General features: G+C 37.3%; 1 protein-coding gene across 2 annotated transcripts in view; it reads right to left on the bottom strand.

Annotated features, from left to right (window-relative positions):
• USP32 (ubiquitin specific peptidase 32) overlaps positions 1 to 19,889 on the bottom strand; it is a 236,475-nt gene that overhangs the window by 9,673 nt on the left and 206,913 nt on the right. For both annotated transcript variants that reach the window (XM_039255992.1, XM_039255993.1), the window contains exons 25-29: positions 19,287 to 19,398; positions 17,496 to 17,707; positions 9,922 to 10,106; positions 6,308 to 6,394; positions 5,263 to 5,383 (exon numbers count right to left, since the gene is read on the bottom strand). In XM_039255992.1, coding sequence (XP_039111923.1) covers positions 5,263 to 5,383; positions 6,308 to 6,394; positions 9,922 to 10,106; positions 17,496 to 17,707; positions 19,287 to 19,398 — 717 coding nt within the window. The remainder of the gene's footprint in view (positions 1 to 5,262; positions 5,384 to 6,307; positions 6,395 to 9,921; positions 10,107 to 17,495; positions 17,708 to 19,286; positions 19,399 to 19,889) is intronic.

Raw genomic sequence — 19,889 nt, 5'->3', positions numbered from 1 at the left:
AACATACCAGAGCATGAAACCTCACAGGATAAAACTCATTTGTATAATAATGCCATGTAACAGAATTACCAGAATACCATGAGTATCCTCTGTCTTCTGCTTCACGGGGCCTTTTTATCTGAGGCAGCAACAAAGAGATGGCAATAAAAGCAAGAACAGGCTCAAAAAAAGCCTATGTTGAGAAGGCCCCTAATACCTGCCCAAATCTCTCAGGTTCCATTAACCAGCATGCTAGACTTTGGAGTCATAAGGATGTAAATCTAAGAAAGGAGAGAGAGCAGAGGGGTAGTGTGCAAGTATACGTGTTGGAGGTAGTGTGGGATCAGGAAGGAGAGGAGGATGTATCTAGAATACAACAGAAAAGGAAGAATTCTCCCTCTCCTGTTCTTGGCTGCCACTTAACAGCAATGGAGAACGAGGGTGGGTGAGGCCTAGCACCAGGACTTTGAATGCTACCACAAGACTACTTACACAGATCTTTTCATCTCAGGGTGAGGCCTTGACACTAAGTCTAACAATAAGTACCTCTCTTTCTGGGAAAAGGGCACACCATATGTCTATTACCAAACTTCTTACTCATCCCTTCCAGAAGCAAATTTACTCTCTTTGCCTGAGGCAACTTCCCTTCTGTTTTCCTTCCTGAACTCATGATGGGAACATTAAGCTGCCTGGCTTACAAACTGGCATGGCTGAGCACATTCAAGTTTTCATGTGTGTCTTTTTCCTGACATGAGAGGATAGCTGAGTCATAGGCTGTCAAATGTGGCTAATCATGCAATTAACGGTTTTAGCATTGCATCACTATCCGTTTCTAAAGACCTCATATAAAAAGAGGATCTTAGAGGAAAGTCCTCTTTTTCAGAATGGTAAATCTAGCTTGATTTTAGGTCACAGCCTTCTTTTCTGATACTAACTTTCATCATCTTTAGAGCTAGTCATCCAAGGAAAAACTAACATGCTTCAATGTCAGTGGAAATATGTTGCATCATGGTTGCTGGAATCAAGAGTAGAAAGAGAGTAATAGTCTTTTCTCATAGCCCGTTAAACATTATCCCCATTATTTCTATCAGGGATGCTTTATGGCCAACCACAAATTACAGTAAGCTAGTAAAGACTGTTGATCTTTATTGACTATATTTCTTAAGGAACACACAGGCTATAGAGCTAGGTGGAGACAGGGAGAAAGGCTGATAAAAAATGTATCTGTGGACTGACAATAATTTTTATTTATCAATAAAATTTCCCTAAATGACAAAGAATCCCTTTTAATCTCTTGGGATCCATTCCCAGATCCTCTACCACGATTCAAATAGTTTAAATCACTCATTGGCATCCTCCTTCTGCTTGAAAGCTCATCATTAAAAAAGAATATAAGGAATGAAGTCACAGCTTTCTCACATGATAAAGAATATTAGAAAAAGAGGGAGGTATAAGAAGTTATCTAGTTCAATTATCTTTTGAGGAATGTGAAGTGTAAACAGGTGAAAAATAAAAAGCAAGTGACTAACAGCAATTGTCTTTTTTCTGTTTACCAAATAAAACATTCACATAGAAATTTTGGAAAGCATAGAAAAATATAAAAAGGCAGGGAAACTTTTTTATTCTTAATACAAACACTGTCAAAATATTGGCAGCTTTTCTTCTGTCCTTTTCCTAAATAGATTGAAAAGATTTTTCAGTATATGCAATTTTATACTTCCTTTAAAGAAAACCCATGACACCTCTTTGGTTAGGTTTATTCCTAGGTATTTTATGGGTTTTGGTGCAATTGTAAATGGGATTGATTCCTTGATTTCTCTTCCTGTTGCTTCATTATTGGTTTATAGGAATGCAGCTGATTCTGTGGATTGATTTTATATCCTGAGACTTTGTTGAATTCATGGATTAGTTCTAGCAGTTTTTTGGTGGAATCTTTTGGGTTTTCCATATACAGTATCATGTCATCTGAGAAGAGCGGAAGTTTGACTTCCTCCTGGCTGATCTGGATGCCTTTTATTCCTTTGTGTTGTTTGACTACTGAGGCTAAGACTTCCAATACTATGTTGAATAACAGTGGCGAGAGTAGACATCCCTGTCGTTCCTGATGTCAGGGGGAAAGCTCTCAGTCTTTCCTCATTGAGGATGATATTAGCAGTGCGTTTTTCATATATGGTTTTTATGATCTTGAGGTATGATACTTCTATCCCTACTTTCTTGAGGGTTTTTATCATGAAAGGATGCTGTATTTTGTCAAAAATCTATACACCACTCTTCACAGAGGTAGAACAAACAATCCTAAAATTTGTATGGAACCAGAAAGACCCTGAATAGCCAAAGCAATTTTGAAAAAGAAAACCGAAGCTGGAGGCATCATACTCCTGGACTTCAAGTTATACTACAAAGCTGTAATCATCAAGACAGTATGGTGTAGGAACAAAAACAGACACTCAGATCAACAGAACAGAGAACCCAGAAGTAGACCCACAAACGTATGGACAACTAATCTTTGATGGAAGGCAGGAAGGAAGGAAGGAAGGAAGGAAGGAAGGAAGGAAGGAAGGAAGGAAGGAAGGAAGGAAGGAAGGAAGGAAGGAGGAGGAGGAAGGAAGGAAGGAGAAAGGAAGGAAGGAAGGAAGGAGGAAGGAAGGAAGGGAAGAAAGAAAGACTATCCAATGGAATAAAGACAGTCTTCAGCAAATGGTGCTGGGAAAACTGGACAGCAACATGCAGAAAAATGAACCTGGACCACTTTCTTACACCATACACAAAAATAAACTCAAAATGGATGAAAGACCTAAACATAAGACAGGAAGCCATCAAAATCCTAGAGGAAAAAGCAGGCAAAAGCCTCTTTATCCTTGGTCGCAGCAACTTCTTACTCAATACGTCTCCAGAGGCAAGGGAAACAAAAGCAAAAATGAACTATTGGGACCTCATCAAAATAAAAAACTTAAGCACAGCAAAGGAAACAACCAGCAAAACTAAAAGGCAACCGACAGAATGGGAGAAGATATTTGCAAATGACAAATCAGATAAAGGGTTAAGTATCCAAAATCTATGAAGAACTTAACAAACTCAACTTCCAAAAAAAAAAAAAATAATAATTCAGTGAAGAAATGGGCAAAAGACATGAATAGACACTTCTCCAAAGAAGACATCCACATGGCTCACAGACACATGAAAAAATGCTCAGCATCACTCATCATCAGGAAAATACAAATCAAAACCACAATGAGATACCACCTCACACCTGTCAGAATGGCTAACATTAGCAACTCAGGCAACAACAGATATTGGCAAGGATGCAGAGAAAGAAGATCTCTTTTGCATTGCTGGGGGAAATGCAAACTGGTGTAGCCACTCTGGAAAATAGTTTGGAGGTTCCTCAAAAAATTAAAAATAGAAATACCCTGTGACCCAGCAATTGCACTACTAGGTATTTATCCAAGAGATACAGGTATGCTGTTTGAAGGGGCACATGCACCCCAATGTTTACAGCAGTGCTATCGACAATAGCCAAAGCACGGAAAGAGCCCAAATGTCCATTGATGGATAAATGGATAAAGAAGATGTGGCACGCGCACGTGTGCACATGCAGGCGTGCGCACGCGCGCGCGCACACACACACACACAGGAGTATTACTAGGCAATCATAAAGAATGAAATCTTGCCATTTGCAACTACATAGATGGAACTAGAGGGTATTGTGATAAGCCAAATTAGTCAGAGAAAGACAAATATCATATGACTTCACTCATATAAGGAATTTAAGATGCAAAACAGATGAACATAAGGGAAGGGAAGCAAAACTAATATAAAAACAGGGAGGGGGACAACACATAAGAGACTCTTAAATATAGAGAACAGAGGGTGCTGAAGGCTGTGGGAGGGGGGATGGGCTAAATGAGTAAGAGGCATTAAAGAATTTACTCTTGAAATCATTGTTGCACAATATGTTAACTAACTTGGATGTAAATAAAAAAGTAAATTAAAAAATACCTGGCATTGTTAAGTATCTTCCATATATGTCAGTAAGAACTCCTGATAATCATCATTTTCAGTGACTGCATAATATTTTATCCAATTAATACACTATGCTTTATTTAACCAATCTTCTAATGTGGGACAAACACAAGTTGTCTCTCATTTTTTTAGTATTTTAAAAACTGCTATGATGAATATCTGTCAGCCTTAAAGTATTGCCCTAGAATAAATTCCTCGAAGGGAAATTTTAATGGGATAAACAACATAAAATATATGGGCGATACTGTCAATTTTGTACCAAGGTATATCACTTTGTCTACGTGACTCTCTAAGCACATGCAGACATCACAGGTAGAAAGAGAAATTTAGTGGGCAGCAATCAGTCATGTGGCTGCAGTTCCCAGCAAGGCAGGATATCTCAATAGTAAGTTGGTTTCCATGGTATCCTAAGAGCATCACTGAAAGTGGAAATGGGGTAAGATTTAACAGGTCACGTAGGCCTTTCTTTCTATAAGCAGGATGTCCTCCAGAGCTTTTCAGATTGTACACTGGAAATTTCCATCAAGAGCCACACAAATGCAAAAACAATAATTCTTCATGTGACTAAAAAAAAAAAATCCTTTGATTCTACTGCATTTATTTCCTCATCAGATGCGTCATATCTCTATCCACCAACTATCTAGCCAATCTATACTTCAACAATATTTGGCAAATAGTTTTAAGAGTTAGTATGGAGTTAGCAGTTTTTCTGAAGCACCATTTTCAAAATGTAAACACTTTGAAAATGTAAAACCTGTTTTGGTAGAGGAATGATAAGTGTGAAGAAATAGCCACTGAGATATACTCTTAGGTGCCCAATCTTAAAACATTCAATCTTTTCTTTAATTTTTCTGATCACTATGTTCATTAAGCAGCTATAGCCCTGGGATGCCTTCGAGCTGAGTTACAGTGGTTACCAAATGCTGCAGCTATAATAACAATAAATAGGCAAAGAGGTATTTATTTATTGCTTAGTATGTGATGGCCAAACAATATAACATCTTAATCATACCCAGAGTTTCGAGATTTACTTATTAGTGGTATTTTTTGAAATGTAATGTCCCAATACAAGTAACTCAAGAAGTGGGAAAATTGAAACATCCATGTAATCATGTCAATATATAAGTGCCATAGGGAATACCAATGAATGTTTTACTGATTGTATTTAGATCACCTAAAACAGAAATGTCACAATACAGTTAAAATGCAGAAATTTTTACATATAAAAACTACCATCTTATGGTTGACTTGAGTACTTACCCTCTCCTGTGATGTTTGATAGCGGAGGTGAAGAGCTGTGGGGTCCCAATCTACAGCAATATAGGCATTTCCAATGAAAGCTCTGTCTTCTCCACAATCAATTTTACAGCCTCTGCAAAATCTAAAAGGGTGAAAATGATCTATTAAGGAAGGAATAATTATGAAAGAATCAAAGTTTTCTTTATCAGAAATATTCTCCCTTTCTACTTCTCCACTTTCTTTCTTGGGTTCAGAATGTGTCATGGCCTCTAACTTAAGACTGATAAATATACGAGTATGTATTAGTAATTATTTTTATTTCAGGGAAGCATGCTTATCTCTTCTCAAGTCTTTGGTTTTTCAAAGCACTTGATAACCATTTGTTAATCCACATGAGTATGTGGACTTTATGGAAAATAAATGACACGGGGACTGGATATTTGAGATAACACACTTCTAAGAAAATTCTAAATTTAGTTATTTAATGCTCTGAGGTAGGACAATTCATCTGATATAACAATGCCTATTTCCTTGTTTGTAAAGTGACAGACTAAATGTCTGTAAAAATTTATGGGAAGGGAGGGACTATGACAAAATCATGATTTTAATGCCTATTTCGATTCCATTTGCTAAGTCTATCATAGTTCTCTGAAGGCTGACTTCAGTACTCAGGTAGTTTGCAAGCTGCAACAATACTGACCAATCAGTCTCCATATTTCTTCTAAAAATCAAAAACAGGCTTCCAGGAAGTCTAGTAAGTAGGCTATGTTCTACTATGCTCAGAATTGCTAAACTGATTTATATATAAGGAGCAGAAGGTAATCAATAATAATGTTGATCATAAACTATGAATTTAATGAGGAGCATAGAGTTTACAAATCCAACTAAGGCTCAAGAGCAAAAGTCAACTATCAACTATATAAGAGAAAAGGAAACAACAATTGTGAGGTTTATTTCAAGCTTATTATTTAATATCACTTCTAAAAACTAGAAACCTTATGAAAAAGGTAGAATATCTGAAGCTGCAATGCTACTAAAATTTTTCTTTTACAGAAGGTTACTTTACCTATACCATGGGCACCAAGCACAGGAGTTCCCATCTTTCTGCACAACTCGTAGAGTGAAGGGATACTGATAGCCCATACTGTCATCACTGAAACAGAACATAAACCAAAGAGTATAAAAAACATTTCTGATTTGAGGTCTCAACTCCTTTTCATTTTCTCTTGAAGTAACCCTAGGAAGGGGCATCTGTCAGAGCAGTATGCTCATGGTTGACAGTTCAATGCGAGTTATTTTAACCCATTAGCAGCAGTCCTGTACCAACCCCACTCAGGGCTCTCATGCTCTATTCCTGCTTACAGAAGGGTAGACAGACTAGACTGCCAGATGTCTCTGAGAGAGTACATGTGGTCCACACAAATTTTATAAGATAATCATGAAATCAAATACCAATTATCCTTCAGCCCTAATTCTATCACAAGATTTAATTCACATTAAACTAAAATAATTAGACCTTTCCATGACAAGAACATTGACACAGCACAGAAAGCCGAAAGATCATAAAGGTTTTTAGAAGAGCTGACTATATATTTAGAATTTTTTTTTAAGTTTTGATTAAGTAATCTCTACACCCAATGTGGGGCTCAAACTCATGACCCCAAGATCAAGAGCCACATGTTCTTCCAACTAAGCCAGCTAGGTTAGGTGCCCCAGAAGCTTTCTTGAATCTGAATCCTGACACAGTACATTGTGAGGCACCCCTTTTCCATGCCTAACTACTCAAAGATATAAGCTACCTAACATTTTTAGAATAATGTCTTTTAACTGCAAGACAGCCTTGATTCTCTCACTTAAGAAAGTATTTATTCATCCTTACCCCAATAAGAAGCAATGCAAGACAACACATTTGGCAACTGGTAGTAGCTGTTACATGGTTACTAAAGTAATGAAACCACGATAAGGACTTTACCGCCTCCAAAACTCTCAGTTCCAAGTATCCTACTTTGCAACAACTACCTCCTAGCTTTTTAAATCACTTATTCTAGTATTATTACTCTAATAATTCTGTGACCAAAGAGAAACTGCTAATTACTGCCCTCAAATCCTCACTTTCCTCCTTATCCACTGATGCTCAAAATAATCATCTTTTATATAGATGCTCGATTCCAGGAATTTGTCCATCTAATCTAAACATTCAAATTTACTGACATTAACACTCACAAAAATAGAGAATTATGCAATGAACCCCCATGTATTGATCATGCAACTATAATCATCATCAACCATTGGGCACTTTTAATTCATCTATACCCTTACTTAACTCTAGATTCTTTTATTCCATTAAAAAAACCCAAACAAACAAAAACAAAAAACAAACTAACAACAACAACAACAACAAAACACATGAGAAAAATGTGGAGCCCAATGTGGGGCTTGAACACACAACCCTGAGATCAAGACCTGAGCTGAGATCAAGAGTTGGGTGCTTAACTGAATGAGCCACCCAGGCACCCCTACCATTTAACCATTTTTAGGCATACGATTCAGTGGCATAAATGCATTCACAATGCTGTCTGTGCAACCATCACCACCATCCATCTTCAGAACTTTTTCATCTTCCCAAACAGAAACTCTATACCCATTAAGCAATGGTAAAACTCTTCTGCTCCCTAGTAACCTCTAATCTAATTTGTTTATGAATTTGCCTACTCGATATATCTCCTAAATGTGAAATCATACAGTATTTATCCTTTTGTGCTGGCTATTTCACTTAGTATAATGTTTTCAAGGTTCATCCATGTTGTAGTGTGTATCAGAACTTCATTCCTTTTTATGGCTGATAATTACTCCATTGTATGAACATACCACAGTTTGTTTATCCATTTGTCTGCTGATGGACATTTGGGTTGTTTCTATTTCTTGGCTACTGTGACCCACTAGATTATTTTGAAGGAAATCAGAAGCATTTTATCATTTTCATTCATAAATATTTCAGTGTGTTATCTCTAAAAGATTCTCTTATTATCTTTTTTATTGCCTGTAGGATCATTTTCTCTTTAACCTACTCTAACCTCCATGCCTTCATTTATACCATTCTAAAATAGCTTTTGCAAAGATCACCAAAGACTGCCATCTTATCAAGTCCAGTGGTCAGTTCCCAGGCCTCTTCTTACTAAATCTCTCTGTAGCATTTGAAACTAACCAGTTCTTCCTTTAAACACTTCTTCACTTAACTTCTGGGACACTACTTACTCCTAATTTCTTTTCATCACTGGCTGCTCCTTCGCAATCTCCTCTGTTGTCAATTTTCAACCTCCAAATGTCGGAATGCATCAGGAATTACATTGGGGGTGTCTTCTCTATCTCTTACTCTCTAAACATTATCATCTGGTCTCAGGGCTTTAAATACCAACTATTTGTGGATGACACTTATATTTTTATATCTTCAACAAAGGACACCTAAGTCTATTTCCCACTTGAAAATATAATATACGTCTTGAATTTAACTTGATTCCTGTCATCTCATGCTCAAACCTACTCCTTCCTCAGTTTTCTTCACATTAAATGTTAACCACCATTCACAAACAATTTGCTCAGGCTGAAAACTAAGCTTGGGTTTCTTTTTCCCTCATACTGCATATCCAATTCACTAGCAAGCCCAGGGAAAAGTCTTCATCTGAAAATCCTTCAATTCAATCACACTTTCACTTCAAATTTAATTTTCTTTTTTTTTTTAGGAGAGAGAGAGAGAGAGAGACAGCGTGAGCAGGGGAGGGTCAGAAAGAGAGGGAGTCACAGACTCTGAAACAGGCTCCAGGCTCTGAGCTGGCAGTCAGCACAGAGCCCGACGCGGGGCTCGAACCCACGAACTGCGAGATCATGACCCAAGCGAAAGTCGGACACTTAACCGACTAAGCCACCCAGGTGCCCCATTTCAAATTTAATTTTGCCCTATTTTCATTTTTACTAAACACGACATTCCTCAACTAAATTGCTTATTATTTGCAGTTTTCTTTTAAGATTTATCCTTTTGACTTAAATTGTTTTTTGTTTTAATTTGAGAGAGAGAGAGAGAATGAATCTTAAGCAGAGTCCACGCTCAGCAAAGACCCTGATGTGGGGCTCAATCCCACAACCCTGGGATTATGACCTGAACCGAAATCGAGAGTCAGACACTTAACTGACTGAGCCACACATGTGGCCCTCCAAGTTAAGCTAACAAAGCATGGAAACAATCCAACTGAATCATTTGTTATGGCATGGGGATTTTTCAGAGTTCATATATAGAAATGTACCTGACTGTTTCCATTCTGCATTTCAGCAGGTTGAAAGTATGCAAATTCCCTGGTGAATTCATAACTCTCTAGTTCTGCAATAACAGAGGTCAAGGATAATGCCTGAAGCATTTAAAGCATTAGCAGGAGGGACCTCAGGTAAGAGAGTACAGAATGAAAGGATCATTAGACACTAGAATGTCTACGTCATAAAAGGAAGCTGTATAGTCTCTTCTACTCAAAATATCAAACCAAATGGTTGAATTATATGCTTTCTGATTGGCTCTTCAAAGAGTGATTAACCTAACATGGAATGTGTCCTATATATGACATAGAATTCATATAAATTCTTATTCTTCCTGAATTTGGAAACCACCTGTCCAGGCTGATCCCCTAAACTCACCAATCCTGAGCATGGTTACTGGCTTCCTGAGGTGGGAGTGGGCTGGCTAATCGAGACACCTGAATCCAGACTGCATCATACAGGTCCTTCTTCCGGGTATGTACGGTACATGGAACAATCAGTGGCATTCCAAAGAGGCTGGGGCGATTCTTCTGAGATGAAAGGAAATACAGTTCTGTCCTCATCTGTATGTATAAACAAGAGAAGAAAGGGCTGAGAAGACAGGCCTTTGTTTCCTCCCTTTCGTTCTTCTAAGACTGCCAATAACAGGCATCGGTATCATTTTCAAAGTAGTCACTACCACACTTCTCCTTCTTTATAAAACCACCTTTAATTAATATAAAGAGAATGGTTATTTAGAGTGGAGTCACAGAAAGATTGAAGTATTGCCAGTTTTAGAACTGCTATCAAACTTGAGTTTTCAGTATTTAATATTTTCAAACTAGTTTTCTCTGATAAATACTTCCCACACACACAGAATCACAGGTAAAATCTAGTGATAGTTTTCTACCGCAAGGCTTTTAAAATCACTTAGAATCCTTCCTCTAGAAAGTATGCCAGTAAACCAAAACTGCCTCAAACTGTAATTTTCTAATAAGGTGTTGACAGCTGTTGTTAGAGCAGCAATTCCTAAATGTTTGGGAAGACATGAAACCCAGGCATTTAATGTTGTAACAACTTAATGCACCTTTCAAAAGTAGCTGAGCTGACTTTAGTCTTTTTTCTTTTTAAATTACATAATAGAATAAAAGAAAAGTAAACTTTAAAAATATTTGCTTTTAGTCTGTTAAGGAGATTTTTATGACATTCCTTAACACAGAGATACTGCACAGAAGTAGCCTGGAAATGGCTACTTAATAGAACAAAAGTTTAGTATAATAGAAAGATTGACTGGAATTCAGGATTACTCAAACAAAGTGCTGAGCACATGGACATTCAATTCTTTAAGTGTGGTCTTTATGTAGTAGTTAGAGAAGCTAAATTCAACAACTTATAAATTTACTAACGGTTATCTAGTTTCTAAGTGAAAGGACTTTTATTTCAGATGCTCAAGCATTTTATCTTGCCATTATTCATTAATTTTTTTTTTAAAGATCTTATTTTTAAGTAATATCTATATCCAACTTACAACCGGGAGTTCAAGAGTTACATGTTCTACCATCTGAGCCAGCCAGGAACCCCTTGCCATTATTCATTTAAGCTTAGCTAAATACATGATTCTATGATTATATTTCATGTGCTGATGTGATGATAAGACTCACAGATATGTGAACAGAATTCAGAACAACTATTTTTCAAAAATCTAAAAACAGGGGCACCTGGGTAGCTTAGTCAGTTGAGCATCTGACTCTTGATTTAGGCCCAGGTCGTGATCTCGTGGTCATGAGATCAAGCTATGCATCAGGCTCTGTGCTGGGTGTGGAGCCTGCTTAAGATTCTCTCTCCCTCTCCTTCTGCCCCCCCACCCCTGTGTGCGTACTCTCTCTCTAAAAAAAAGACCACTCTCTCTCTAAAAAAAGCAAACAACCAATAAAACAAAATTCGAAAAATATAGGTTAGTTCTTCTCTCCTTGAACTTTTGTTCTTCGACTCCAACTCTCAGCAGATGACTTATTTTACTAAATAAGTGAGATCTTTTAAGCAATGACCTCTTTCCTCTATGTGTTTAGTGTCGCTCTTATCTAAACCCACACAAAATTTTCATCCTCTTAAAGGTAACTTCTCTTAGTACCACTGGAAGATACTACTCAATTCCTCATGGGAATAATACTCCCAGCTTTCCTAATACCAGGAATCCTCCTTTTGCTCTCTCCTAACAACTTTTCCTCTTAGCTGAAAAAACTCATTTGACCCAACTGTTCAAATCACTTCCTCCATTTCTTTGCTTGGTTATACTGCAAAACTGCAATTTTCACTCTTTTGAGTTCTTTGGTCCATGTAAACCACTTCTTTTTTTTCTTTTTTCCCTTAAAATTGACTTGTCTTTTATTTGGGCATTAGTACTGTTTTCCCATTTCTCTATTTTCTGATTATTCTTGCCAATGTTGCCTTGCCTCATTCCTATTCATCTTTTACCTTGTAGAAAGGAGACAAAAAATAAATTACTTTCAAAGTAATTCAATCATGAGATCAAAAAGGTCTGAAAGAAGGCAGCAATGAAAAGGTAGAAATCATAAATTCAAGTAGTATTTTAAAAGAAAAAATTAAGGGGATGGGTGCCTGGGTGGCTCAGTTGGTTAAGCACCTGACTTCGGCTGAGGTCCATGATCTCATGGTTTGTGAGTTCGTTCCCTGCATTGGGCTCTGTGCTGACAGCTCAGAGCCTGGAACCTGCTGGGGATTCTGGGTCTCCCTCTCTCTGCCCCTCCCTCACTTGCACTCTTTCTCTCAAAAAATTGAAAGAATAAATAAACTTTAGAAAAAGAAAAAGAAATGGGGCGCCTGGGTGGCTCAGTCAGTTAAACGTCTGACTTTGGCTCAGGTCATGATCTCACTATTCGTGGGTTCGAGCCCTGCGTCAGGCTCTGTGCTGACAGCTAGCTCAGAGTCTGGAGCCTGCTTCAGATTCTGTGTATCCCTCTCTCTCTCTGACCCTTCCCTGCTCATGCTGTCTCTCTCTCTCAGAAATAAACTAAAAACATTAAAAATGTTTAAAAGAAAAAAAGAAAAAGAAATTAAGGAGTGCCTGGGTGGCTCAGTTGGTTGAGTGTCTGATTTCAGCTCAGGTCATGATCTCACAGTTTGTTAGTTCAAGCCCCCCACATCAGGCTCTGCTGTCAGCACAGAGCCCGCTTGAGATCCTCTGTTCCCCTCTCTGCCTCTCCCCACTCGTGCTCTCTCTCTCAAAAAATATTGTTTTTTTATTTTTTAAAAAAGAAGAAATTAAGGGGCATAGTGATATACTGAATACAGGGCTTTACAAGGGGGAAAACCATAAGCATACTCTCAGCCTTTAGTGTTAGCATGGAAGAATGAATGGTGTTACTTTTCACAACAATAATGGGAAAAGGGATTTGACTTGAGACAGACAGATGGTAAGATCAATTTTAGGTATTCCAAAGCAGCTATCTAGATAATGAAGGAAACTGAAAATAGGGAACTGGTTAAAAGGTGAAAATTATTAAAATTGAACCACTCTATGACCCAGCAATAGCACTGGTAGGAATTTACCCAAGGGATACAGGAGTGCTGATGCATATGGACACATGTACCCTAGTGTTCATAGCAGCACTCTCGACAATAGCCAAATCATGGAAAGAGCCTACATGTTCATCAACTGACAAATGGATAAAGATGTGATTAATATATAAAATGGAATACTAGTTGGCAATGAGAAGGAATGAAATCTGGCCATTTGCAGCAACGTGGATGGAACGGGAGGGTGTTAATGCTAAGTGAAATAAGTCAGTCAGAGAAAGACAAATACCATATGTTTTCACTCACATGTGGATCTTGAGAAACTTAACAGACCATGGGGTAGGGGAAGGGGGATAAAAAAGTTACAGAGAGGGAGGAAGGCAAACCATACGAGACTCTCAAATAATGAGAACAGACTGAGGGTTGAATGGGGGGGGGGGAGAAGGGGAAAGTGGGTGATGGGCATTGAGGAGGGCACTTGTTGGGATGAGCACTGGGTGTTATACAGAAACCAACTTGACAATAAATTATATTTAAAAAAATGTGAAAATTAAGAGTTGACAATGTGGCTTTATGGTTTAATAATTACAAAAAATGTATATAATGCTTTAGCACTTACCAAATGCTTTATAAAACATGTTCATGAAAATTCAAGAGAGCTGTTTTCCAAGAAAGACTTTTTAAAAAGTACATGAGAATTCTTAATATATGATCTGATCATACTTGGGAAAGAGAGAGAGAGAGGGAGAGATAGATAGGGAAATGCTGATGGGAGTAGTTGGAGCTGTACTTAAAGACAGTTCCAAGGACCAATGGATCCCTCAATTCTCTGTCCACTCATACAATCCCATACAATGGTGTCTAGAATATGGCCCTTAGAACGTCATTCACATGGTCAGGGGCTCACTTTAAGTCATGAGTTATTAATTCAAAGGGGGAGAAAAGTACGTTTTAAAGAGTTATCACAAAGCAAATAGTTGTATAATCATTAGTCAAATCAAAACAGAATACAGTTAACAATCCAAAAGCTTCCCTATGCTTCCTCCCAATCACAATTTTTTCCTTCCTCCAAAAGTTTACAGGTTTTCTGAATTTTATGGTAATCATTTCCTTGTTTTTTAATAGTTTCATAGACTATGCATAAAAAAAACAGTAAATTTCATTTTCCCTGTTTTTAAAGTTTTCTTTTATAAAAAGAATCATATTTTAGATTTCTTTTGTGTCTGGGTTCTTTTCCACATTAGGTTTGTGAAATTCATTTATGTTGGATATAACGCCATATTCATTCATTTTCATTGCTGTGTAGTGTTCTATCATATGAATGTCTCAACTTCCTTATCCTTTTTCTACTACTAATGGGCATTTAATGTTTTCATTTTTTGTTTTCAGCTTTGATTAATTACAGATAATGCTATCTGAATAAATACTCTTATACATATATCCTGATACACACATCTGTTTGGTAGATGCTTAAAGAGGAGAACTGCTTACCTTTAGTTAGAAAACTATTTTCTAAAAGAGCTGTATTAATTTATACTCTTATTAGCAGTAAATAAGAGTCCCTGTTGCTCAAATATCCTTACCATCGCTGTCAATCAGTTTAATCTATGCTGCTCTGGTGGGTATGCAGTGATATGGTAGTGTAACTTTAATTTGCATTCCCCTGGTTAGTAGTTGTGGCTGATCACTTTTTATATGGTTATTGGCTATTTGGGTATCCTTTTTGTGAAGTGCTTATTTAAGATCAACCATTTTTTATTGAAAAAAATTTTTATTTGAGAAAGAGAGAGACAGCATAAGCAGGGGGAGAGGAGCAGGAGGAAAGGGAGAATCAAGCAGGCTCACACTCAGCACAGAGCTAAGGCTCAATTGTGGGATTCAATCCTACAACAACCCTGGGATCATGACCTGAGCCAAAATCAAGAGTCAAACATCTAACTGATGAAGCGACCCAGTATCCTAAATTGTTTTTCCTCTTAATGATTTATAGGAGTTCTTTATATTTTCTGGATTGAGCCTTTTTGTGGTTACAGGAGTTGCAAACATCTACTCCAAGGCTTGCCTTTCTATGCTCTTAATGGCATCTTTTGATGGAATTAAAGTTCTTAATTTTAATGATGTCCAATTTATTAATCTTTTCCTTTATTGGTTAGTACTTTTTGTATCCTATTTAAGTAGTCTTTCCCTACATCAAGGTCATGAATGTATTCACCGTTATTATCTTTTAGGAGCTGTTATTGTTTTGCTTTCATATTTAGTTCTGTAGTCTACCTAGAATTGAACATTATGTGGTTAGAGGTAGTTGTCAAGTTTCATATGGATATTCAATTATCTCAGCACCATTTACCAAGAAAATGTCTTTCTCTCACTGCTCTGCAAATCCATCTTTGTTATTAATCAAGTGTTCATACATTTGTGAATTTGTCTCTAAGTTCTCTATTCTAAACCATTGGTAACTACTTGTCTTTTTTCACACCAATATCACAATGTCTTAAGTACTTCAGTGTTATGCTTTGCTCTTCTTCAAGAGTGTCTTAATTATTCCAGTGCTTTGTACTTCCACATTTTTAAAATTTTAATTTACTTTTTTATTAAAAACTAAATCTTTAAATTTATTTTGAGAGAGAGAGCAGAGGAGGGGCAGAGAGAGAGGGAGAGACAGAATCCCAGGCAGGCTCTGTGCTGTCAGCATGGAGCCCAATACGGGGCTTGACTTTAATTTGCAGGAGAGCATGACCAGAGCTGAAACCAAGAGTTGGACGCTTAACTGACTAAGCCACCCAGGTGTCCCCACATCTTTTTTTTAAGTTTATTTATTTTGAGAGACAGAGAGAACAAGGGAGGCGCAGAGAGAGAGGGAGAGAGAATACACACACACACACACACACACACACACACACATATTTTTTTTACTTAAGTAAGCTCTGTACCCAACACAGGACTTGAACTTATGATCTTGAGATCAAGAGTCCCATACTCTACTGACTGAGCTAGCCAAGTGCCCCTCTGCTTCCACATTTTAGCATCAGCTTATCAAGTTTACATACACAAGCATACATACACATAGTGTGCATTTATATTGGGATTGTGCACTGACTCTGCAGGTCAGTTTGTGAAGAACTCAGACAGGTCAGTTTGTGAAGAACTCAGATCTTTGAAATAGTTGGTCTTCTAATCCATGAACATGGTCTATTCCTTCAAATATTTGAGTCTTCTTTAATTTTTATCAATGTTATTTTATTGCTCTCTATACAGATATTGTGTGTACCTGTTGTAGTTTATTTCTAGGTACTTAATCTAATGACAACTGCTATCAGTAAATTTTATTAGTGAAAAGCAGAGGGAGAAGAAGACCATGCAAAGATGGAGGCGGAGATTGGAGTTATGAGCTACGAAATGCCTATGGAAGTTGGAAGAGGTAAGAAGGATTCTCCCCTAAAGCCTTTGGAGGGAGCACGGCCCTGCTGATTTCAGAAGTCTTGAGATGCCTATAGAACTATGAAAGAATAAATTTCTGTTGCTTTAAGTGACAGAATTTGTGCTAATTTGTTATAGGAGTCCTAGGAAAAAACTTGTTTTACCCAAGAACATTCTTGTTTCTCTCCAAAAACCTAACCAACCAACCTCCAAATATATCCCCACTTACATGGCAGAGAAGATGTACATGCCTACATGAACATATGGGAGACAAAAACTTTTAAAAGAAAGTAGTATTCAGATGTACCAGCCATCCTGTTGCTGGTTAATATGAGTGAGGAATGTTATTTAAAAAAATTTTTTTAAAGATTTTTTTTTTTCTAATATTTTTATTTATTTCTAGGATAGAGAGAGACAGCGTGAGCAGGGGAGGGTCAGAGAGAGAGGGAGATACAGACTCTGAAACAGGCTCCAGGCTCTGAGTTGGCAGTCAGCACAGAGCCTGATGCGGGGCTCGAACCCACGAACCGCGAGATCATGACCTAAGTGAAAGTCGGACATTTAACCGACTAAGCCACCCAGGCGCCCCTATTTTAAACTTTTAAAAAATGTTTATTCATTTTTTGAGCGAGTGAGAGGCAGAGAAAGAGAGAGCACGAGAGAGAAAACAAGTGGGGGAGGGGCAGAGAGAGAGAGGTAGACACAGAATCTAAAGGAGGCTCTAGGCTCTGAGCCATCAGCACAGAGTCTGACTCGGAGCTTGAACCTACAAACTGTGAGATCATGACCCGAGCTGGAGTTGGACACTTAACCTACTGAGCCACCCAGGTGCCCCTGAGGAATGTTATTTCATACAGTGGCCAACATGTGTGATACTAAATCCTGGCTCTGATTATTTACAATAGCATACATAACATCCTGAAAGTGAACACAATGAAGAGGTTTCAAAGACAGAAAGTGGCTATGTTTCACAAATCACATTGGTAAGACGAGCAGTAAATTGCCTAATTTAAACTAACCATTTTTCGGTGGACTGCAATGATGTAGCCTGTAAAGGAATTGTCAGGAAGAGATGGCATATGACCATTAACCATTCCATTTGTGAAGCTCTTCTCAGTTCCACATGGCACAACAGTGTTTGGCATTCCATTGGGTATAAATATTGGTCGGGGCAAGTCCCCATTGGTTGTTAGGGTGAACATTCCATTTGTAGATGGGGAAGAGGAGAAATCTACAAATTGAAAGATAAGTACAGCATCATAAGCTTGTGGTGCTTTCATCTTTGCTCTTTTCTTAAATAATGTGGGGACTGAGATCACTGTAGTAGTCTCTTTTAGCAAAGGACGGGGAGAAATCATAATTCAAATAATAATTCTAAACTGATTGGAAGATTTTAATTTCAGATTTTACTTCTATAACTCACACTTAAGATGCAATGACAAACCAAGAGCAATTGCTGGAAGTAACTGCTTAGAAGTGTAAGTAAAAAAAGTTTTTTTTAGTTTCCTGAAAAATAGAAGTAAAGTTTTTGTAAGAATCTTTATCAGCACCATATTTTTGCATGCAAAGAGTTCTGCCGCTTGTTTTCTTTTCCCTTTCTACAAATTCATTTCTCGATTCCCCTAAAAATGTTCAGTTGAAAACAACTAGTTTCTAGCTAGATATTGCTTGTTCTTTTTAGGTTTTTTTTTTTTTTTTTTTTTTTTTTATGTTTATTTATTATTGAGACAGAGAGAAACACAGAATGAATAGGGGAGGGGCAGAGAGAGAGGGAGACACAGAATATGAAGCAGGCTCCAGGCTCTGAGCTAGCTGTCCGCACAGAGCCCGACGTGGGGCTCGAGCCCACAAACCGTGAGATCATGACCTGAGCTGAAGTCGGATGCTTAACCGACTGAGCCACCCAGGCGCTGCTGTTCTTTTTAGTTTTTAAAAAATATTTTTTTAGAGCAGCTTTAACTATAGAGCAAAATAAAGAGGAAGGTCTAGATTTCACATATTTGTCTCCATAAATTCAAAACCTTCTCCATTAGCAATTCTTCCCCAACCAAAGTGATATATTTGTTTCAAATGATGAAAGATGCCTTTTAAATTTAAATTAAACTAAAAATGTATTTCTCTCAGTCTCAGCAGTGCTCAACAGTTCACGTGACTCATGGATATTCTACTGGATGGAAAAGATTATACAAAATTTAAAACTCCATCATTGGAGAGAGTTCTATTGAACAGTGAATCTCTAAACAAAAAAACGGTATTAAATCATCCATCGACCCACCATCAATACTATCTACTAAGTGCCAACAACAAGAGCTTCATTCTCTATGAGGTCCTTTATTGTTGGGGAATAACCCTAATTATAAGCAGTATAAAAAACAAACTATTAAATCGTCAAAAAGATTCAACGGATAACCATATCAAATTACATGCATATTAGATAAACAGATTCTTTTTTTTATTATTTCCTACCCCCACCGTAAACAGATTCTTTTTTAGTCATGTTTATTGCTTTATTCTCTGATAGCATATTATATACCTCTCACACCATCTGTTGCCACATTAGTATCAGAAAAAAGAATTATAAATCTGAATTTCAGTGGCAGACTTAGTTAAATAAACATCTGCTTGTCACTTACATTGCCTGAATTTTAGCTTCCTCATCTAAAAAATGAGAAATCTGAGTCAAATGATCATCAAGGTTTCCATTAGGCTCCAAAATTCTTTTGCCTGAATATCTTAGCCCAAAGAAGTATAAACTCTTAGGCCAATATTTAAAGCCAAAATCACAAGAAGGAGTTCTAGTTCTACCTTACCTGTCTGTGTTGGACTACAGGCTGAAATTGGAGATCCAGGAATGGGAATTTCAAATGCACACAAAAACCCACTCACTGAGAGTCGTACTTTTTGGTTGTCCTGAGGGAAATTCTACAGAAAAGAGGATGAGAAGTGGGAAATGTTTCATATAAAATGGAAAATCATCTCTCTTGATACATTTGAAACAAATGTCTTAGATGCTTTCACCAATAAAACAAACAAGATGACTGAATAATTTTTCTCAAACTAAAAGATGAAAGCTTGATAAACTGACTGAACACTGACAAAACTGTTACCCCTTTCCATAGGAAAGAAGTTGTTTTGTACAACTGACTGCTTAAGTTGTGTCTTTCATTTCAAGCACCTAAATCACAAACCTCAGAGAGATCTTACCTTTGCATTACACATGAGAAAACATCAATTACTTGGGAGTTTGTTCAGAAAGCCCAGAGATGAATATAAATAATACCAATGGTAGGAGTTCAATTGAGGGTAGGTAGGCAATATTATTATTTTATTAATTTTTATTTTTATTTATTTCTGTTTCAAGTTTTTATTTAAATTCTAGCTAGTTGATATATATATATATATATATATATATA

This window comes from Hyaena hyaena, unplaced genomic scaffold, assembly GCF_003009895.1.
Source record: "Hyaena hyaena isolate Hyena2069 unplaced genomic scaffold, ASM300989v1 scaffold_553, whole genome shotgun sequence".
NCBI lineage: Eukaryota > Metazoa > Chordata > Mammalia > Carnivora > Hyaenidae > Hyaena > Hyaena hyaena.
This window is presented reverse-complemented; position numbering and strand designations above follow the sequence as displayed.